At 39.9% G+C, this 23,229-nt stretch overlaps 3 protein-coding genes and 1 pseudogene across 3 annotated transcripts; all 4 read right to left on the bottom strand.

The window, feature by feature from the left end:
- Positions 1 to 1,449: 1,449 nt before the first annotated feature.
- LOC120287161 (TMV resistance protein N-like) lies at positions 1,450 to 5,000 on the bottom strand. The gene is made up of 5 exons (XM_039299865.1): positions 4,894 to 5,000; positions 4,468 to 4,728; positions 2,815 to 3,322; positions 2,052 to 2,324; positions 1,450 to 1,928 (listed from the first exon to the last, which is right to left on the bottom strand). Exons 1-5 carry the CDS (start codon positions 4,998 to 5,000, stop codon positions 1,842 to 1,844), a joined length of 1,236 nt encoding a protein of 411 aa, XP_039155799.1. The 3' UTR covers positions 1,450 to 1,841.
- A 3,099-nt stretch (positions 5,001 to 8,099) lies between these two features.
- On the bottom strand, positions 8,100 to 8,555 carry LOC120287160 (toll/interleukin-1 receptor-like protein). Its single transcript, XM_039299864.1, has one exon. The coding sequence runs from the start codon at positions 8,553 to 8,555 to the stop codon at positions 8,100 to 8,102; it is 456 nt and encodes a 151-aa protein (XP_039155798.1).
- Positions 8,556 to 14,870: 6,315 nt separating this feature from the next.
- The window catches only part of LOC104414065, a 118,302-nt pseudogene continuing 109,943 nt past the window's right edge, over positions 14,871 to 23,229 (bottom strand).
- Positions 18,401 to 20,183, bottom strand: LOC108953834 (plant intracellular Ras-group-related LRR protein 5-like). Its single transcript, XM_018860670.2, has 2 exons — positions 18,782 to 20,183; positions 18,401 to 18,684 (listed from the first exon to the last, which is right to left on the bottom strand). Exon 1 carries the CDS (start codon positions 19,831 to 19,833, stop codon positions 18,790 to 18,792), a length of 1,044 nt encoding a protein of 347 aa, XP_018716215.2. The 5' UTR covers positions 19,834 to 20,183; the 3' UTR covers positions 18,401 to 18,684; positions 18,782 to 18,789.

Raw genomic sequence — 23,229 nt, 5'->3', positions numbered from 1 at the left:
GTGGGCTTTGACAGGGTTAATTTGGCGATTTGGGCTTTTTTGTCGTTCTGGCCTTTGCTCGAGGCTTGAACTCGTTTGCCTAGCCATGGGGAGACTTGTCCTGGCCGACCTTTGGCGAGGTCAACCTCATTAGATTTTATTCGTTTGATTACATGTTTGAGAATAATAACAACACAACTTCCATTGAGATTCCTATTTTGAAGTACAAGTAAAGAAGGCTCTATCGTACAAATCTCTTTAATTATTGACCCAATGAGATTCCACATCTTCAACCCGCGCGCTCACTTCTTGATAAACAAAACTGCCCTCCTGCATACTGGACATGATGTACTTTGATTGGAGGTCCTTGCGTATTCGGAATGATGAAATCTGCTTTAGGCTTATTTGTCCTACAATGCTGAAAATCACAATTGGCCACCCTGGTACGGTAGACTGAATGCAGAAATCTCTGCGACTAGATGTCTTCAGCAGCGTCTTGCCACTTCCATTTAGTGTCTAACTTGGTGGATGCTGACACATTGGGCAACCTTTCAAGGGACATGCAACGTTTGATCTCTGCATTCTTCAAAGAAATCAATTCTTTCAAACCTTCGATGGCTCTTATCTTTCCACAGTGAACTAGCCTGAGATGCCGTAAATTTTGCAACGTCGACAGGTTAGGCAATTGTTCGATAGCATTACACCTGCTAATGTGTAGAAACTTCAGTGATTCCAGCTGCCCCAATCCTGGGATCTCCGCCAATTTGGGTAAGTCACTAAGCTGTAACTTTTGTATCCTCTTCAAGCACAACATTCTGGGCGTGCTCTCCAGGAATTCGCACAATGATATCTTCAATTCCCTTAACCTCTCCAAGTATTCAAATGCGGGGAAATGTGGCAACGGACATCCGCTGATAATGAGAACCGACAAGCTTTTGAAGTCGGAAAAATTGGCAATTGTGGGATCCCGCCAAGTCTCAATTCTGACAAGCTACGCGGAAGCTGATGGATGGACTGCGCATCCCTCCAAGGTGAGATAACCTCGTTCGCCCCAGATGATGCAGTACTTGAATCAAGTCTCCACACTTCGAAATGATCTAAATGAACTAGGCTCGAGAGATCGGGAAGAATAGGAAATTGAGCAGCTGCAACCACTAGACATTTCAAACTCGAGGGAAGCTCTGGCAATGGACAAAGCTTTTGGCTTGTAATCATAAGCGTTTGGAAACTAGAGAAACCGCTGATCATCGTTGGCACTGTAGAGATTGGGGTCCAATCTAAGTTCAAGATCCTTAGACGGGTTAGGCTCTCCATTTCCCATAGGGATTCATCCTTAAGATGATAACAACATGGGGCATCGACCTCTTCGAGCATCTCCGTACGTCCAATAGCACAAGGTATCCTTTCTATCTTTGGGTGCCCCACCCTAATGATTTTTAGTCTCTTCAGATTTCCAATGGAATCGGGATTGCCCTAATCCCTGATTGTTCTAAATCCAAGTGAACCAATGATTTTAGTTCCCCAATAGAGTCCAGAAGCTTATATAGACTCTTGCATCCAGGCAAAAGCAAATGCGTGAGATTCGTTAACCTTCCAATAGAGTCAGGAAGTTGGCTGATACCATCATGATTTTGAACTTCAAACCTCATCAAAGATTTTAGACCGTCTAGTGTCTCAGAAAGCTCGAAAGGCTTGCCTTTGGAGGGCATGATAATCTCTGACAAACGTTCTAGGGAACCGATTTCTTTGGGCAACCCTTGGAGGGTAATGCATCCATCAATATTCAAAATATGTAGCAGTGTTAGCTTACCGATTGAACCATCAATCATAGACAATTTCTCACACCCAGCGAGAATCAATTTCTACAACTTGCCAAACTCGGAAAAATCAGGTGTCTTGGTTAACTTTTTGCAATGTGACAAATCGAGAACTTTCAAATTTTTTGCCATCTGCAGTGGAAAGAAAAGGCTGATTATATGCTGATGAAAAGTAGAGAATACAATAGCATACAACTAGCTAGCGAAGGTCAATAGATTGATTTTGAAGCAAACATGAGCAAGGTGTGTCGGTACCTTGATTTGTAACCATCCACCCCAGTCATCAGTGATGTTACTTCGCGAAAGTTCGAGCACGACTAGATTCACTGGGTGAAAATTCATTGCTGAAAAATCCAACGGGCAATGATACCAAGAAAGCCATCTTAGTCTATGAAGACAATTTTTGAAGTCGCCTACAAAATTCGTTCTTTCCCCTCCAAGGAACCTTAGCATTGGCAAACTGGCTAATTCTTCAGGGGTGAAATCATGACTAATACCTAGACTGAGTGCTCGTACAGCTGGTTTTTTCTGCTAGCAGCATAAAATAAAGATGAGTGCACAACATAGAAAGCAATGAACCAAGGAAGTAGTAATCAATATCCATAGTTCTTCTTCGACACCAAACTATCATACTCAAATGCATGTTGCAACACAAAAATTAACTCTTTTTTTCAATCAATTTGAAAATAAGACAAACCAAGCATGTTTAAGATTTTCATTCGATGATGATTTTTCTATCTTTTCGCACACTAAATACCTTTTCATGAAAACGAAGAACTTATTTTCATTCTCACCGAAAAACAGAAACAAAATTTCCACTAAATGGCGCCTAAGCTTTCTTCTCGTTTCACGTGGGTAATGCATAAAAACATATACTTTTGTTGTTTATAGAGTTAGCTATTCCTCCTCCCCCCTCTATAAATTAGAAAACAACGCAGGCCATCAACCCATACTGTAGATATAAAAGCAAACGGCGAGAGATATTCCTAGACTATCTTCTAATTTTAGTCACATTTACCTCGTTGCTCCCTAGTATGTCTAAAGTATTCTCATCGATCCATGCCCAAATGGGCTTTCCAGCATTTTCGACATTGTCTGCTTTGACAATGTACCTTCCTAGATCTCGAACTTCATTATGCATCCAGAACTTATCGTCCTCATCGATCTTTATCAACGACATGAGGAGAAGAACTTGAATCGCGCTGCAAGGAGAATATCCACAATTATGCCACATGTAATAGGCATTCCTCTTATCCTTCCCAATGCAAAAACATGCTATGTCCAAGAATATGGCTTTCTCTCTGTCATCCAATTTGTTGAAACTTATCATCAGTGCTTTTCGGATGTCTCTATGCTGGACTTGCTTTAAGTCCTCCAATGTCTCGTCCCACTCCGATTTGATGGTGCGGGCGTAAAGAGAACCGACGACTTCAAGAGTCAAAGAAAGCCTTCCTATACTTGCAACAATTTCTTTTGAGAAATCGTAATAATCTATCGGAGGAGCGTTGCTTCTAAAGGTGTGCTTGCTGAAAAGTTGAATAGCTCAATCTAAAGGCAACTCGTTTACTTGGTGGGCCAAGTAATTACATGGTCGCATTTGGTTGTCCTCATCTATTATGGTGCTTATGTCCCTGACTGTGACAATGATCCTACTTCCAAAACCAAACCAATCAGAGCTCCTTGCGAGTTTCTTGAATTGCTTCTTCTCGTCCACATTATCGAGAACAACTAGAACTCTCTTTTGGCCAACTCCTCTTTTTATGAGATAAAGCCCTTCGTTTGTGTCATAAATTTCTTGAGCAGAGGTTGATCCCAGGGTGTCGATTAATAGTTTCTTTTGCATGCCAAGAAGACCATCACATCACGACTAGTCTTGGACATCTTCAATGAAACTACTGCAATCAAATTTAGATCGGAAACGATTGTAGGTAATGCTAGCAAGAAAGGATTTACCAATACCACCTGTCCCATGGATTATAATGAAACGTACATCATCATCAGATTCAACATCCAGTAATTTATTCTCTATATCTTCTTCGTCATCCATTTCAACTAGATTGTTAGGAAGAAATTTGTTCTTCCCCTTCAACTTAAGTTGAACCTCTCGAACAATCAATTTTATAAGTTCTCCATAACTACCAGACATCAATGGTAGATGAATTCAAATTGAGAAAATGATGACAACATACTTGTTGACACCTAATTTAAATTCATTTTTAGAAATAAAAGATAATATTTGATTATAGAGGGAAATTTTGAAAACAAACTTTGAATTCAAAAATGCAACAGCCGTGTGATTTTGGAGCCGTATTTTTGTTGAAGAAGTTGAGTGAATATTGGGAAATCTTCAACGACTTTGAGCGCTTTCATTATAAAATGCGAGGCTTCAGAACCGAGCAAGGGGGGGAGGAATTCGAAAAATTCAGAAGAAAAAAAATTCTATCGTTCGAAAGAAGTGAAAAGAATGGAAGGTTTTTCAGGGCTTTTTCGTTGATGCTTTTGAAGAAAATCTGCTGAAGGAAAAGAAGAAATGTGCAGAGAGGAAACAGAGGGGAAGTGACGTGAGAGAGAGAGAAAAAAGAAAAAAAAGAATACACGAGAGAGAAGAGTCAGAGAGAAAGAGCAGTGAGAGCAGGAGAAAAACAAAAGAAAAGAAAAGAAAAGGGGCTACAGTTCGTCTTCTCCGAAGCCACCGGTGCCCGCTGTTGCCCACCGCACCTGCGCCACCAGCGCCGCCGCAACGCCAGCCACCGCCGCGTCTTGCCACCTCGCTGCTCTGCTCGCCTCCGCCACCGCTGCTCCGCCAGTCACGCCGCGACTTCCAGCCCCGCCGCCGACGCCTGCAGCAGCTCCTTCGCTTCGCCTGCAACCCGCCGGTTCGCGATTCAGCCGGTCATCGTCGCGCCACCGCCGCTCCGCCAGCAGATCCTCTCTGAACCACCCTCAGTCGGCCTCCGAGCCACCAAAGACGCTGGCAGTTTTTTGTTCCTCCGACGATTGCTGCTGCCGTGCCCGATCTTGCACCGTCGCCGCAACGTCCACCGCCGCACCGAAGCCCTGTTGCTCCGCCTGCACCAGTAACCGAGGCTTGCTTCACCGCGACCTCCTGCTTGCTCGCGCATCCGCAGCACCGCTGCCGCTACCACAGCTCGCATCCTCACCTCTGCAGCAACCGACGCCGGCTCCACGCCCGAACAGGACCATTTGCTGCCTCCTCTGTTTTGCTGCAGGTCTGGTTACTGCCGAACCTCGCCGGAGCTCCGACGGACAGCCCTTGTTCCGAACGGCGACCCATCACCGAACCACCAGCTGCTCCTCGCCATTCCTCAAGCCAACCGTGAGTTGGACTAGGTGATTTTCTAGATATTTGATTTCATGTTTTTTTTTTTTTATATATATTCTAACTTGATTTGTTTTGATTTATTTATCATTAGGAAATTTTTCATATTAAGTTATGATAATAAAAAAATATTGACCCGCGAGACGTCGGGTTAGATTTTTGATTATTTCGACTTTTTATGGCGAAATTCATGAATTTCTTTGCATCATTGATTCATATTAAAATGCCATTGATTTACATGGATGGATTTTTATTTTAGCGTGTTATTATTTGCTCATCACATATCATGCATCATATTAGATATTTAGGTTTATACACATTTCACATTTGAAGCAACGTATTTTAGTTTCTTTTTAAGATTCATGTAGAATTAGGATGATTTTCCTTTAATAAAACCAAAACACAAAAAAAAATATTAAAAAACAAAAACAAAAAATGTTATTTAGGTTATATAGATTTCATAATGTACGCACCGCATGTTGCGCTTTATTTAGGTTAATGCTTTAATATTCTCGTCGTGTAATTTTTAATATTAAAAAGGCCGAAGATTAGTATTGCATCATTATCTTTTAAAGTCATTTAAAAAAAGAAAACACAAGAAGATCATTTCCTTGGTTAGTAATAGGTTAATTCATAATTAATCTCATTTCATATCATCATTATTTAGCATAGGTTGCATATATGCATTAAAAATGAATCATCATTAAAATAAAATAAAAAAAGAGCATGCATGTAGAAATACCATGTCATTCATCTCATATCATGTAGCACATGCATATTTAGGATTATAAAAATTAGATTGCATACATATAGTGATAAGTTTAAGTCATACCATATGAATTGCATCTCGCATGTTATTAAAATAAATTCATGCATATTAAGTTTAAATTAAGATTGCATATAATTAACATTTTTAAAAGAAAAAAGAAAAATTAGGTGTCATGTCATTTAGAAATTATGTTTAGGGCATGCATTTTTATTAGCATTTTTTTATTGAATGTTATTTTAGTGATTGTGCACTCGCATGACCACCATTTGCATGTTAGTAGCTTAAGTTAAAATTAATCAACATTGCCTGCAAAATATTTTTTGAAATTAAAATAAATGGTACCGAAAGGGCGTTAGACTAATCTAGCGTAATCACGTCCCCTGACCTACCGAATTTCTGTTCGCAAAAGTAAAGTATTCTCCCATACTTTACTTGGGTTTCTAACTAACCCTAATTGGTTAGTGGCGGCTCTAAATTGAAATTGCATGTTTAAATGAGTTAATTTCTATCAAGTCGCGATTGGTAGGACTTGGGAGAGTCTCATGCAAGTCTTCTTGGACTTAGTAATCCATTAACCTAAACTTTAAGATTGTCCTGAAAATTTAGGTCGCGACAATACTATTTCCAACTTTCAAGCGTATATGAAATCTATTAAGATTGGTTTAAAAATGGTAGCAATTTCCAAATGACAAATTTGAATAAAAAAAGAAACAAAGAAAAAATAACAATCTCAAGTTACAAGGAAAATAACCTAAATTATATGGGCTCAAAATAGCTGTTGGGCCTGTTGCCTAGACTCCCATTGGTGTTGGGTGGCCTTAAAGGTTAGCTTAAATGGTAAGATTGTCTCTCATACTTGTAAACTAGCCGCTAGCCCCTTCCATAATCAATGTGGGATAAACCCCAATAATTTCCCCCCGCACATTGGGCCCTGTGTTGGAGCTGCAATAATCTTGTATCTCCTGTGTGATTGTTGTGTTTAGACTTGTTGGTAATATGGACTCTATCAATATTGAGTAGTTTTGGGCTTCTCTCACCATAAACGCCAACTCAAATTATAAGACTTCTCCTTACACTTATAAACTGACCATTAGTCCTAATCCCAATAATTCATTGGGTTTAAACACTAACACTAAATTTGGATGCAATAATTAAGAGGAAATGGGAAGGATTTGGATACTAACTGCGTGAGAAAAAACAAAAAGAGGAATGATTGGATTTTATTGTTCTTCGTTCGTAGATTGAACAAATGAAAATTAACTTTAGTAAGGAGGCCTCTAGCTCTCTCTCACTCTCTCTAGGTGAGATTCTAGGAGACATCATCGAGATACCATCACCCCGGCCATTACCATTGAGATCTCGACGAGATAATTCATGAAAACTTCTAGATCTAGTAAAGCTACCTCCAGATCTTAAGGAGACATTAAACAAAGGCGACGAGCCAAGCTTGGATGCTGCGACAAGCGGTATGAGCTCCAGTTTTTTTTTTTTTGGGTGGGAAAATTAGTCTTATGTTTAGCTCACACGTGAGCAATCAAAAAGCCAATTAATGCGGGACAATGTCCAAGTGACGGCTTAGACGATGTTACTAAACTTCTCCCCTTTCCAAATTAGTCATGAAGATAGTGAGGGTGTGATGCAAGATTACTGCTTCTAGTAACCATCTACATAATACTTATTAATATAAAATATAATAGAGTTTTAATAACTTTTACGATATTCGAAAAATGTAAATCTTTTAAAGTCGTTTGGTTTCATGATGAGTATGTACAATAAAGGAGGAATATTATCATAATTTCCAAAATACTCCTAAAATTAGAATTATAAAGCATGTATTGTAATAACAATCGATTTGTATTTGCCTGTCTGTTGTTTGCACTTTACTTCTTCCTAAATTGTTGGAAGTTATTTATCTTTCTATTTAAATTTGTTTTAATATTTTTGACAGCCCAACAAAACTTAGCTATTTAATAACTTGACAATGACATAGACATTTTTTGTTGGTGGAAACAATGAATTAGACATTCACGTTAACTTCTTTTTAGCTTACATGTCAATTATAGAGAAATTAACGGCTAGAAGACTAGATTGAATATGAGAAAATCAGTTGACATCTTTAAATGCATAACATGCTTGAAAAAATGTGTCTTGACAGATCATCTAAGATTAATAACAGCGAAAATTTGTGAAAAACTTACACTTTTCCTTCCAGCTTCCAACCTACTGTAGTTGAAACCTCAACAAGAGCATCTTCCCAACACTTCACTTGATCGGGGCCATACTTTTCCTTATGGTTAGACAGGGCATCTTTGTACAAATTGGTTTTCAGCTTCACATCATCTGTCTCCACATCTAAGAAAACAGGAAGAATCTGCTTCTTCCCCTCCGACTTTGAAGTGCAGTTTACCATATGTACAACCTCATGGAGACACCACGGACTGGAAGCAAAGCCCTTAGAGAAGATGGGGATATAGATTTGAGAGTCGTTGAGGGCTTGTAAAAGCTTTCCCTCAATCTTTTGACCGGTTTGGAGCTCTTTATCATCTTTGAATACACGGATTCCTTTCTCCACCATTTCATGATGGAGGCAACTAGTAAAGTTGCACCGAGTATCTAATCCCCTGAAACTTAGGAACACCTCAAAACCCATTCTTAGATGTGTTAGTGGCTGGTGCTACTGCACTTAGGAAACGAGGTTTAGGGAAAGAATCGCGCTGAACGAAAACTGTCAATGAGCGTGCTCGAGGCGAGACGCGTTGCGGTTATTATATAGCTCGTCTAGCAGCATGAGACAAACTGAAAGCAGGTGTTGTTGCTGACCGCCCAGCTGGAGTTGCTGGTATAAGGAGACAAATGACCAAGTAAATTAGTAAATTAGTGCAAAAAAATTAAAAATCAAATGTGATGCACATAGGGAAATAAACAAACTGAGAAGGTGGAACTTCTTAATCAAGGAGGCCCTTTAGAAAAATTGAAGGAAATTGAAGTGGCCATTGTGCTTGGCCTCACCTAATAAGATGATGACGATATCCGATCTTGCTAACGAAGATCGGAATAAGTCCCCTTGCCCGTTTGTTGACACCACATTATGAAGCTAAAGGCTCTCGTGCAGGAGATGGAAGGCCTTCGAAGCCGAAGAAGCACATGCGTCCATATTATTTTTCACGAGATAATGGTGGTATGATTTATTCCATAATAATATTACTTGTTTCTTATTTCAATCGGTCGACGCTTGAGTAGGTCTTTGTTTCACCTCTTGTTTTGAGATATTGCAGGCAGGATCAAAGAGTCTGTAAAAGGAACTAGCCCTTTTGAGCAAGATTCATCTGGAATCTTGATGTCCAAGCCCTCCTGATGCTCTGGAAAAGGCCGAAGTATTCGAATCGGAATATCCTTCGTTGGCAAAAGATTGTCAACGAGTTTGGTTGAGGCCAGACATGTTGTGGTTATCCTGAAAGCATGAGATGTTGCACATGCCCAGCTAGAGCTGCTGGAATCAGGAGACATATAACCAAGTAAATTAGTGCAACAAGAAAAGATTCAAAAAAAAAAAAGAAGAAGAGTGATTCGGAATCAATTCTTATGATGCACATTGGTAGATAAATCAAACAGACAAGGTCAAACTTCTTAACCAATGAGGTCCTTTTCAAAACTGCTGATGTGGCGTTCGTTCCAGTTCTGGCCGGAGTCACGGGGACCACCAGAAGACGGAGCCAACTAGAACTGGCCTGTGACATCGCTGGTCCATGATCGACAAGGCGAGATCTGGAGACATGGTCCATGGCCGGGCCACCATCTCAGCCACGTGCGGCTCGCAGCCATTGGCCATCCATGGCCGAGCCACCCCTTCGTGGTTTCTTGCATTTAGGCTCGTCCGTCGCCAGATCTAGAAGTGATTGCTCTCGTCTAGGCTGTCCAAACTGAGTCATTCCCTCGGTCGTCTTCCTCTGTTCGTCTTCCTCCATGCGCCTGTTCGTCTTCGTCTTCGGCCACCGGCCAGATGTGGTCGCTTCATCTTCCTGCCATCACCATGGCTCCAGATATGCTCTTTAGCTTCGTCTTACACTATTTGTCTTCGACTTTTCCTTCCTTTGTGCGTCTGCTTCGTCTTCCCGCCTCGCCGGTCACTATTCAGACCTGGTCACCTTCGTCTCGCCATGGCTTCAAATCTGGTCGGGCAGGGCAAATCTGCGACAACGAAGGCGGAGGGTGCAAACTCACCGCTGGGTGCGACGGCCATGACACGGAGAACTCGAGGATGGAAGTTGTAGCAGCTTGAGCCGTGGCGACGGTTGTACTGGAGCGGTGGGATGGTGGCTGTCATGGTGGAGGAAGAGTGAGAAATGAAGTTTTTAGTTCTGGTGTTCAATTCCATGGCAGCGTATATGTGTCAAGCTGTAATTGGGTGGGAGCACAAGAATGCTTGCCATGTCAACTGATGACGTGGTGAGAGCAAACAACGTGGGGATCGGGCCGGCAGCGGCAGGCCAGTAGCGACAGGGAGCCATGCGCGGCGGCTGGAGAGATTAAAGGGGGAGGGGAGCCAAAAACAATGGACGGAGAGAGGAGGAAAGACCGAGAGCGAGAGGGTCTTCTCCGGTAGCGGCCATGCCGTGCACACGGTAAGTTTCAACTTGATTCCCAAGAAGTAGAGAAAATAAAATAACTAGGAGGGTCTTAAATACATACAAACTTTTTCTCTCCTGTCCAGAGTCAAATTGATTGTCGAGATCAATCCGTACACCTTATTCGTTTCATCACACGTTTGAGAATAATAACACCGAAATTTGGATTGACATTCCCTAAATTTACTACAAAATTGTCTCCTACAGATGTCAACTGCGTGTTTCCAGGGGATTGATGAAGTCCTTTATTGCATTTGAATCCACGGGCCTCATCCCCAGGAGAGCAGCCCATCGGTCTGCTTTGTTGGAGGAGCAAGCACCATCTCGGATGAAGCCACCCTCGTTGCCTGTATTTGTTTCAGCCGCTAGCACGCGATCACTGTGAGTATACAACCGGCCGTCCACCTTATTATTACCCAGATTGCAAATTCGAGTATGTTGCATGCGAAAGAAGAAAAACCCCTATGTGCTTTTTTGACGTGGGCGACCCAAAAGGGAACTTCGATATTTTCCTAGTTCTAGTCCTGAACCACTTACTTATTCTCAGGAACCATTTTTGAGTAGAAAGATGAGGGGAAACTTATGAAGAGGACGTCTTCTGTTTGGTGAATAATCCACGTCTTCAACCCATACACACTCACTAAACGAAATCCCTTCTGAATATGTGGACATGATGTGCTCTAATTGCAAGTCCCTGCGCTTTCAGAAGGATGAATTCTGCTTCAGGCTCGTTTTTCCTATAATGCCGAAAATGGCAATGGCCACCCCAGCACAGTAGACTGAATGCAGAAGTCTTATTTATTAGATGTCTTCAGCAGCATCTTGCCACTTCCATTTTGTCTCCGACTTGGTGAACGCCGACACATCGGACAACCTTTCCAGGGAGACGCAATGTTTTTTTTTTTTTTTTTTGGTAAAGAGGGAGACGCAATGTTTGATCTCCGCATTCTTCAAAAAAATTCAATTCTTTCAGAACTTCATAAGATTTAGTTTGAATTTCTCAGTTCATTTCAGCTTCTGGACGTTAAAAAACAATCTAGTAATTTAGGTCTGGTTTATCACCAAACTCGATTTTTTTCTGACCAAAGTAAACATGCCCCATGAAGATCAAGGTCGCTATAATGTCTCCAATAATTCTATGAAAATATATAGTGACCTTAATTTAAGTATTAACAAAGTATGGGACTTCTTTCGTTTTAGGTTCTATATTGCACAACCTTGAGACATATTGCACATTTCTGCTATCACGGGGATCTAACCTAAATATATTGGTCACGTTATTATATAAATAAGTCACTGTGCAATTTAGATGGTAACACCTTTTCACCTCATTGGGCATTTAAAAATAAAGTTTAAAAAAACAGGAAAATCTATAACTAAAGCTTTGATCATGACATGATACAACAATTATGTTATGAGAACACTACATTTCATGAAAGCATCCATTATTTAAACATTATACTTTGAATTGGCCAGATCAACATGTCAGCTTCAATTAACCGAAATTAACGGAAGAAGTTTAATTCTTAGTGTAATATTTACTTAGAATTAAATAATCCACCTAGTCAAGAAATTTTCTTTAGTCTGCATTATCTTACAGAAGCAAAGCAAAAGCAGAAAAGTTGAAGGGGGACATAAAGTTAGGTTTTTTCTCAAAAATGCCAAACAACTTTTACAGAAGCTGGGTCGGAGAACACAACCCCGTGCTGGAGGTACTCGTGCTTGAGGTACCCGTGCTTGTCCTCATTCCTCATATAACAAAAACCCAACATTATTTCTCTTGTGGGTTGTTCCATTTCTCAACTTTTACCATAAAAAAGGGAAAAGAGACATATTTCTTGAAAAAAAAAAGGAAGAAAAAAAGAAAACACAAACATATTTGTCGAGAGGTGGCCCGTGATTACTCCCTTTAATCAGTCTACGTCCCTGACTAGAGGTAATGTCAAGATGATGGAGATAGAGAAATGGGTGAAGACAATGAAGTAAGTGGGTTAATATCCACGTACCGTAATTACCTCTATATTAGTGAGGAAGAATATAGTAGCAAGGATTTTTGTAAAATATGTAGCAAAATTAGGGTGCGTTTGTTTTATGAATAAGATTTTTATGAAATAATTTTCCAAATTTTCATGTGTTTAGTTTGCTAAAAGTGGATAACCAACAGAAAAGATTTTCCGATCAAGAAAAATAATCATACTTAAATTTGAGTGAAATGATTTCCAACTTAAAAAGAAGAATCATTTGGCTAAGCTTCCTTTCTACATGCACGCTTGTACAGAGCTTGAATCAATCTCTCTCTCTCTCTCTCTCTCTCTCTCCCCACTGGTCTTCCCTCCTCTTCAAGCTATTTTCCCTCTCTTCAGATTGATTTCTACATTAGCTTTAATCACATATAAGCGCTCATTTTATTATAGGTCTACTGGACTAAATCTGGCCTTTTAAAGTTTGACATCATCGGGCTCCACATCAAAGAAAATAGGAAGGATATCCTTCTTGCTGTCCGATTTTGAAGTGCAATCTACCATATGCGCAACCTCATGGAGACACCATGAACTGAAAGCAAAACCCTTAGAGAAGATGGGAATATAGAGTTGAGTTTGCTCGAGGGCTTGCAAAAGGTTTTCACCAATCTTATGACCAACTCGGAGCTCTTCGTCATCCTTGAAGACGCAAATTCCTTTCTCCACCATATCACTTTAGAGGCAACTGGTAAAGTGGTCTGAGTATCCGATCCCCTGAAACTCAGGAACACCTCGAACTCCATTCCTAATGTGTTAGTGGCTAGTGCCATCACATATAGCAAACGAGACTCGAGACAGAATCAAGCCGAACAAAAATTGCCACCGAGCTTGCTTGAGGCGAGAGATCAATTGAGGGCAGTTTGGAAGAAAAAAAGAAAGAAACAGGTGGTGGGTATGGTTAGTTGCGACTCACAGCCGTCAATTGCGAAGGGAAACTCCCGAAGAAATCAAAAACAAAGAAATCGAAATCAAAATCGCAGCACACTGAAATTGAAACATTCAACGAAAAAATCGAGAATGAAAACCATAGATTACCTAGGGGGCTCCCTGACGGCCAATCGACAAAGGAGAGGCCGCAACCTGAGAAACCGAGAGAGAGAGAGAGAGAGAGAGAGAGAGAGAGAAGACGGCGACGCAGGCAAGTCTCGAAAGAGAGATCGAAGGCGCGCTTGTAGAGACCAGAGAGAGGGGCCAGATCTGTGGGGTGCATGTCAAGATTTTACCGATGCCCAAATACCAAAAAAGAAAAGAAAAAGAGAACAAATGAAATGTATATTTTGAGGGTAGCTTTGTTTAATTGAAAGAACTTTTTACGAACTAATTTTCCAGATTTTCCCTTTTTAAATATAAAAAAACATTTCTCCAAACGTAGTAAGTATGTTAATAAATGCTCACTTTTTCACCTTATTTAATAATTATTATTTTAAATGAGATCCCACTATACAAAAACGTTTTCAGTCATACATTTTCAACATATCACCTAATAAGTAAAAACTAACTACTTTCTTTACAAATCATTTTCGTGTTGCACATGAAATAAACACACTTTTGTTGTTGGAGCAAATTTGACTAAGAACTTTCACAAGTCAAAGAGAAAAGACTTGCAAAACGGATATAAAATGATCTTTAACTTGAAGCAATACTCATTCGTCGTCATTACCTCAATACTCATTCGTCGTCAGTCGGTAATGAGCGGCTAGCCACTACCCAAAGAAAGCAGCAAATGTTACGAGGCCCGTCTAACCTCAGGATAATGTTCTAAAGCTTTTTGTTCTTCCTTTTTTCAGCAAATCAATTGCATTTTCATGCAACAAAAAAAGAAAAAAGAAAGAGACTCGATAATCTTTCAGTCTGAATGTTCCACGTAAGGAGAACTTAGTGTGAGAAATTGCTGCTGGTGGTTAGGGAGAATTTAGCGGAGAGATATCTCCAATTGAAAGTTCTGAATCTTGTGCTATGGTATCGAAATGATAATCTCAACTCACTTTCTGCCAACTTACCCAAGAAGAGATTCTATAATGGCTCTCTCGCTCATTCTCTTAAATCTTCTGGACAAAGCCCTAAAAAGCCGCGCTTGAATCTCTTAAAACTTCAAACCTGGTGGCAATGACTGAGCTTCAGCTCATTCTGGACCCTCTGTCCATCATTTGCTTATTGCGGTATTGCATTACTGAACTGACAGTGCTCCTTGGAGGCGACACTACAGGTGCATAGGAAAGTCGGCAATGTAAACGCGAAACTAGAAAGATGGACATAAAACGACGACATGCAAACATCCGTCCCCCTTGTTGTTACGCAAATTACCATTGAGGCAGTTACATGCAAGAAAAGAAAAACCCCGGTGTTTGGTCTACGTCAGCTATGCAGAATAAACTTTGATATCTGCTTAGGTCCGACCACTTATTCCCAAGAACCCATATTGAGTACCGACTAACCAGAACCTATTTTCGTTGCCGCTAACTCTTTCTTTGCCCTTTCCAAGCCAGCTCCACAGGTTAACAAACAAAGGCCGAAATTAAAAGAACTTCCATCTTCCTTTGTTGTCATCTGAGCAGACCTAAAAATCTCAAGATTAATTAAAATTCCAGACCTTTCGTACTCATTCAGTGGGTCAAGAGGAAGAAGCTCCTCCGCCCAAGTACGATTGAGGCGCACTTTGGATGAAAAGAACAGAAGATCAGTCACCTGAAAAAAAAAAGGGGCAACAATAGAGAAAATCATTGGTCATTTTACTTTGAATTCAAGAGAAGTAAGAGGATTGGATCTTGACTAGTTTAATTTAAGGCACCAAACCTGAGAAGCAACAAATGCACACTGAACAATGCGAGCGTAGCCCCTCAACCTACGCAGGCACGCATCGGCGAACTTCATAGCAGCATGTGCCTACATATTTCATTTTCACATTATGTGACCATGTGAAATGAGTCCACATATGAAAGAGCCATCAACTTTCCCGTTCATGAAAGAGATTGGATCACAACTCACAAGGCCGAAGAAGGACTCGCCATTGAGAGAATTGCCAAGCCAGCTCCAGCTTTTAGCCTAAAGTCATCAAACACAGAGTACACGATTCAGTTGGCTTCATGACATAACAAAGGAAGCAGACAAATGAAGACTAAGACGTGATGTCATCGTTTCATTGTGGAAATAGATGCAAAAATCCAGTTTCGAGTTGACCTCAAAATCACTTCAGGAGAACTTGATATATTCAACAATTCTCATTTGATTTAAACTTCTCCACTTATCATCAAAATTCAAGTGATCCTCCTAGCCGTAACAACAAGAGATGCATGCTGCTTTGTTTTACATACTTTCTGATAATTTCCGTTGTTTTCCTTTATAAGGACCAGACAAAATAATCAGAAACTAAGATATCCTCCATAATTGCTTGCTTCTGCCTATAGCCCAAGACAAAGCAATCATCACCTTGTGCATAGGTTGCCAAGGCAGCATTGGTAAATCAAATGTAGAGATGATAACAAGCTCTCTAATGTTCGTTGCAGGATATATGCCTACATGGACCTAAGAAGTGATTCTTGTGAAAATCTTATCCTTCTCATAAAGAAACTTCTCAGCAGGGTACATCTTCAAAATGGCTCATGAATTTAAAGATTACAGACTCTAACATGATTAAGCATGCATTCGAATGTCTGGGAAACAAAAATGCTTGCTGGTAACAGTGTATTCCTCAGGGAGCCTTGGTATTCCGGAGCTTGTCACAAGCCCTAAGCAAAATGAACATCACTAGAATAGCAAAAGCACTATTATATGACCCGAAACCCAAAACTGAAGAGACTAACGGAATGTGATATAACATCAACACTGCGAAAATTGACCTCTACAGATTTTGAAAATGCCAACTGACATTTAGCATTCTACAGAAAGTGCAATTTCTAATAGGCTCGCTGTTGAACATAATAGAAGTTCTTATTAGGAAGAATACATCACAAACCTGAGATAAAAGAGGTAATATTGTCACCCCTGCGTGACCCCGAACAACTGGAACATCAACTTCTCTAGGATCAAGACCTAGTACTTCTCCCTTCATGGAACATAATAGATCAGAAATCTGATGAGATATATCAGCGAACGCCTACAAGATATTGGCGGGAAGGAAAGAAGGGGGAAGGAAAGAAGTTGTTGGCTTTCATGACATTGTCTCGAAACTGCTATCTTGTACAGGTTTTGCTGCCTGAGCGTTAGTATCAAGTTTCTCTGATCATAAACAACCTTCTGATCATGAGAAGAGAACCAATAACACTCACTAGCACATAACAGCAGTTACATTAATATTTCACCCCAAACAGTCGAATAAATGGGGCTTCTGGACTCTGCTGCTAGACTTGGAAATAGCCCAATTTTATAAACTTCACTTCTCACCTCCCACATGATCCAGTACATGAGGCATTAGCCTATTTAATAAAATACCAAGTCCACAGATATCTTTTCGAAAGCTGGGAAAAGATTAAATGCCCTTGGAGCAAGTTATCAATTGCAGGTACGCAAGACATGACGTTTGAGACAAAAGAGGGCAATAAACAAGGAGAAACACGCTTCTATCTTTGTAGGCTTATACAAAGCTGACAACCTGACACTCTGTACTCTGTAAACATATTCGATTCTTCTTGATAGTACCAGCAGTAGAACCAGGAGGGATACGTACCACAAATTAGTTAAGTCGAGCATGGTCGCACCCAAAGTTTCTTTGGATCATAAGGGCAAGCTCTCTTGAAAACTTTGGCTGCAACGGAAGCTGTGGAGTTAACAGGGTTGCTAATCATGTTGACAATAGCTTTCGGCCAACGTTCGGTAATTCCATCACAAAGGGTTCTTACCATTCCGGCATTTATGTTGACAATTCCTCCACTTGTTGCTGTCCCAGAAATCCACGGACCTGATAATAGAAGCCACAAAGTCTGATGCATGAGACAATCCATATATTCAAGGATGATATCGAGCTCACTCATCTGAATAGGTAATCCAAACAATATCCCCAAGAAAGCAATCAACAACATGAATTTCATCTTCATATAGAGCCCTAGCAATTCCATTCATCCTAGATTCAGCAAACAGCAGGCGAATTAGAGATGGGAAGGGAAACTCACCACGGCCCCGGTATCCATGGGGGCTAATATCCGCAGTGTTCTCGGCATCATACAGATGAAGAACAGAGACGGGCGGGTTGATCTTGATCAAAACTGCCAGAGGCCGCCAAATCCCTCCAAGAGCACAACTTTGAAAGACACCTGACGTTGATTATTATAATCATATCCACCACTACAAAAGAAAAGATATTATCATTACAAGTGAAAAATTGAAGAACCAAAAATGGCAAAAATCGTTACACTCCCTCCATACAAATGGTGGTCAGACCCTTTAATTCTTTTTTTTTGGGGGGGAGGGGGATTGGGGATGCGGAGAAAAAAGACTCAACTCTTAATTTTTATTTTGAGATGGGTGTATTTGAAGTTCTAAAACTTATTAATATAATTGCTTTTTAAAATTCTAGATAATACAATCAAATTTTAAAACTTGTCAAATTTGTGCAATCAAGAGTCAAGGTGGCTAAATTATTACTTCAATGTAAATCGTCCGTATGTGCTGTTTTGAACGCCAAATGCAAAACATAGTCCTTCATGTGTGATACAATTCATTGGCTGTGTAGGATCACGTGGGCAACATTTCAATAAGCAGATTAGGTAATAACAATAGCCCCATTTATTGTTTCATCAAAGGTGTGACAGAATTGAAAATAATTTTAGTCATTGATTGGCAAAATCACAAACACTAGGACATGCCATCGTGGCTAATGCAGCCGACATAATAGATATAGGTAATTTTTTTTTGTTAAGCCCACTCAAACATAATAAATTCATACTTTAGAGATGATTGAAATGAATAGAGCAAAACACTTAATGCTTCATGAGAATTCAATTTGAAAATTGAAAACATCGTTCTAACACCTATCAAGAAATATAATAGATGGTGCAAGAAGTGAGATGAAGACACCTGGATTACCTTACGTCGGTTATACTGTGAGTTGTAAATTTGGCTTTATTCCACATGCAAGGCCGCAAATTTGTTTTCTATTCCACGTGCAAGGCCTTAAAACTCTGAATACTCGCCGCCAACTCTACAGGTTAGCAAATAGAAGCCCTTATGAAAACTTCTGTTTCCCTCATTATAATAAAAACGAACTTGAGAAGTTCAACGAGGCTATAATTGCCCACCTGTCCTACTAGTCCACTGAAAGTCGCAATCGCTTCGCTGGCTGCATGGTGTGTTCAGCAGGTTCTAGCGGCGCCTGATCTGTCTCCAATTTGGTGGATGTCGGCACATCAGGCAACCTTTCCAAAGACTTGCAATATCTAATCTCTGCATACTCCAAAAAATTCAACTCTTTCAAGCCTTCAACGGCTCTCAACTTTACGCAATGTATTAGCTTGAGACGCAATAAATTTTTCAACTTCGATAGGTTAGGCAATTGTTTGATCACATCACACATGATAATGTACAGAAACTTCAGTGACTCCAATTCCCCCAAACCTGGAATCTCCACCAGTTCAGGGAAGTCATCGAGCTGTAACTCTTGTAGCCTCTTCAAGTGCGATAGATCAGGCAAGCATGGCATCAAACATTTGCTAATAGAGAGAACCAACAAATTTTGCAAGTCAGAAATGTATGGCAATTGCGGGATAGAGTGAATTTTCAAGGTTGATAAGCTAAGTGGAAGCTGATTGATGGACAACACGTCCTTCCAAGGTGAGGTAACCTTGTGTGGGATCCAAAGTGTCATATGTTGTTCTTTACGCACTTCGAGATGATGTAAATGAACTAGACTTGAGAGGTTGGGAAGAATAGGGAATTGAGCAGCTACAACAACAAGACATTTCAAACTTGAGGGAAGCTCTGGCAAGGGGGAAAGTCGATGGCTTGCAATTTTAAGCGTCTGGAGACTAGAGAAACCACTGATCTTTCTCGGCACTGTAGAGATTGGGCTCCCATCTAAATCCAGGATCCTCAAATGAGTCAGGCTCCACAATTCCCATGGGATTTCATCCTTGAGATGCAGACAAAATGAGGCATCGAGCTCTTCAAGCGACTCCACTCCTCCAAGAGAACAAGGTATCGTGTGTATCTTTGTGTATGCCACCTTTAAGACTTTTAGTCTCTTCAGATTTCCAATAAAATCGGGAAGAAAGGAGATCTTAGAGAATCTTAAATCCAACTCGACCAAAAACTCCATTTTTTCAATAGAGTTCGGAAGCTCATGTAGATACATGCATTTTGAAAAAGACAAATGCGTTAAATTCGTGAACTTTTCAATGGAATCAAGGAGAATAGAGATCTCCAAGATTTTTAAATTCAACTTGACCAATGACTTTGGTTCCCAAGTAGTGCGCACAAGCTCAAGTATACTATCGCCTATTCCAAAGGAAAAATGTGTCAAATTTGTTAATCTTTCAATGGAATCAGGGAAAACGGACCCAGAGAATTTTAAATCCAACTTTCCCAATGATTCTGGATCTCTAATAAAATTCGAAAGCTCATGTGAGAATTCAAATATAAGTAAATGTTTAAGATTCTTTAACCTTTCAATGGAATCGGGGAGAACGGAAATCCTTGAGAGTTTTAAATCCAACTCATCCAATCCTTCTAGTTTCTCAATAGAGTTTGGAAGCTCGAGTAAATTCTCAGATCCAAAAAAAGACAAATGCGTGAAGTTCATTAACCATCCAATGGAATAAGGGGAAATATAAATTTTTGAGAGTTTCAAATCCAACTCGACCAACGATTTTAGTTCCCAAATAGAATCCGGTAGCTCATGTAAATTTTTGCATTCGATAATAGCAAATGCTTGAGATTCTTTAACCTTCCAATGGAATAAGGAGAATGGAGATCCCCGAGAGTTTTAAATCCAACTTGACCAATACTTCCAATTTCCCGATAGAGTCTGGAAGGTTAAGTAGATTCTCACATCCAAAAAAAGACAAGTGCGTGACATTTGTTAACATTCCAATGGAATTAGGGAGGATGTCAATTCCCGAGAGTTTTAAGTCCAACTTGACCAATGATTTTAGTTCTCCAATAGAGTCCGGAAGCTTATGTAAATTTTTGCATTCACGTAAACACAAATGCTTGAGATTCTCTAATCTTCCAATGGAATCAGGGAGAGTGGATATCCTCAAGAGATTTAAATCCAACTCGAACAATGATTGTAGTTCCCCGATAGAGTCCGGAAGCTCATGTAAATTCTTACATTTAGATAATAGCAAATACTTAAGATTCTTTAAGCTTCCAATGGAATGAGGGAGAACAAAGATCCCTGAGGGGTTTAAATCCAATGTGATCAATGATTCTATTTCCCGATAGTATCTGGAAGTTCATAATTTTTATCGCATTCAAATAAATGTAAATACTCTAAATTCTTTAACCTTCCAATGGAATTAGGGAGAAAGGAGATCATTGAGGATGTTAAATCCAATTTCACTAATGATTTTAGCTCCCCGATAGATTCCGGAAGCTGCAACATATTCTTGCAATAAGATAAAAGTAAATTGTTGAGACTCTTTAACTTTCCAATGGAATAAGGGAGAACGGAGATCCCCGAATAATTTAAATCCAACTTCACCAATGATTCTAACTCTCCGATAGATTCCGGAAGCTGCAGCATGTTCTTGCAGCTAGATAAAATTAAAAAGTTAAGATTCTTTAACTTTCCAATAGAATACGGGAGAACAGAGATCCCCGAGAAATGTAAATCCAAATTTATTAATGATTCTAGCTCCCCGATAGATTCCGGAAGTTGCAGCATATTCTCGCAATAAGTTAAAAACAAACGGTTGAGATTCTTTAACTTTCCAATGGAATAAGGGAGAATGGAAATCGCTGAGAATTTTAAATCCAACTCCACCAATGATTCTAGCTCCCCAATAGATTCTGGAAGCTGCAGCATATTCTTGCAATAAGATAAAAACAAACAGTTGAGATTCTTTAACTTTCCAATGGAATAAGGGAGAACGGAAATTCTCGAATAGTTTAAATTCAACTCCACTAATGATTTTAGCTCTCCAATAGATTCCGGAAGCTGCAGCATATTCTTGCAATAAGATAAAAGTAAATAGTTGAGATTCTTTAACTTTCCAATGGAATAAGGGAGAACGGAGATCTCCGAGGAATTTAAATCAACTTCACCAATAATTCCAGCTCTCCGATAGATTCTGGAAGCTGCAGCATATTCTTGCAATTAGATAAAAGCAAACAGTTGAGATTCTTTAACTTTCCAATGGAATAAGGGAGAACGGAAATCTCTGAGAATTTTAAATCCAACTCCACCAATGATTTTAGCTCCCCAATAGATTCTCGGAAGCTGCAGCACATTCTTGCAATAAGATAAAAACAAACAAAGTTGAGATTCTTTAACTTTCCAATGGAATAAGGGAGAACGGAAATTCTCGAATAGTTTAAATTCAACTCCACTAATGATTTTAGCTCTCCAATAGATTCCGGAAGCTGCAGCATATTCTTGCAATGAGATAAAAACAAATGATTGAGATTCTTTAACTTTCCAATAGAATAAGGGAGAACGGAGATCCCCGAGGAGTTTAAATCCAACTCCACCAATGATTCTAGCTCTCCGATAGATTCTGAAAGCTGCAAGATATTCTCACACCCTTTTAGAATCAATTTCTCCAAATTGCCAAACTCTGAAAAATCGGGTGTTTTGGTTAAACGATAGCAGTCCATCAAATTTAGAACTTTCAACTTTTGAACCATCTGCAGTGGAAAAACAAGGCATATTACATGCTGGCAAAAAGTATTGAGACAATGAAGATCAATTGATACAATTTGGAGCGAACATGAGTTAGGTGTGTTGGTACCTTGATTTGCCTCCATCCACCCCAGTCATAGGTGATGTCACTCCTCGAAAGATCGAGCACAACCAATTTCTCTAGGTAAAGATTCATAGCTGAAAAATCCCGCGGGCAATTATGCCAAGAAAGCCATCTCAAATTAGGACGGACATTTTTGAAGTCGCCTACGAAATTAAATCCTTGCCCTCCAAGGAAACTCAGTTTTGGCAAATATGCTATTTCTTTAGATGTTAAGTTATGACTAATACCAAAACTGAGAGCGCGTACAGCTCCTTTTTCCTGCCAGTAGTAGCAAGGAACAAAGATGAGAATGCAACATAGGAAGCAAAAAACTAATGCAAAGTAGTCAACATTATCGGTAGTTTTTCTTTGACCCCAAACTAATTAAATCAAAGGCGTGTAGTAACAAGATGTCGCGACCAATTTTTCGGGGGGTGAACCACCTAGGGTTTGGCTAATGGATTGTTAAGCCTAGACTTAACTCGGGCTCTCCCAAGCCCATACCAATTCGCGACTTAGTCTAAATTTTTAAACATGCAAATGATTAATATCTAGGAGTCGCCACTAATCTATTTTTGGTGGGTCGATTAGAAACCCAAGCAAAGTAACGGGAGATTTACTTTACTCCTACGAACCAGAGATTTATGAGTTCGGGGACTTGGTTACGCTAGATTTCTCTAACGCCCTTTCGGTACCTTTTCTTTTTTATTTCAAAAAATGTTTGGCAGGCAGCTTGAATTGATTTTAAAATTATTTCCCTAACATGTGAGGCGATCATGCGGGTGCGCAAACCACCAATTTAA

Source organism: Eucalyptus grandis, chromosome 8, assembly GCF_016545825.1.
Source record: "Eucalyptus grandis isolate ANBG69807.140 chromosome 8, ASM1654582v1, whole genome shotgun sequence".
In the NCBI taxonomy this organism is placed as follows: domain Eukaryota; kingdom Viridiplantae; phylum Streptophyta; class Magnoliopsida; order Myrtales; family Myrtaceae; genus Eucalyptus; species Eucalyptus grandis.
The sequence above is the reverse complement of the archived record's forward strand: the minus strand, read 5'-3'. Positions and strand labels throughout refer to the sequence as shown.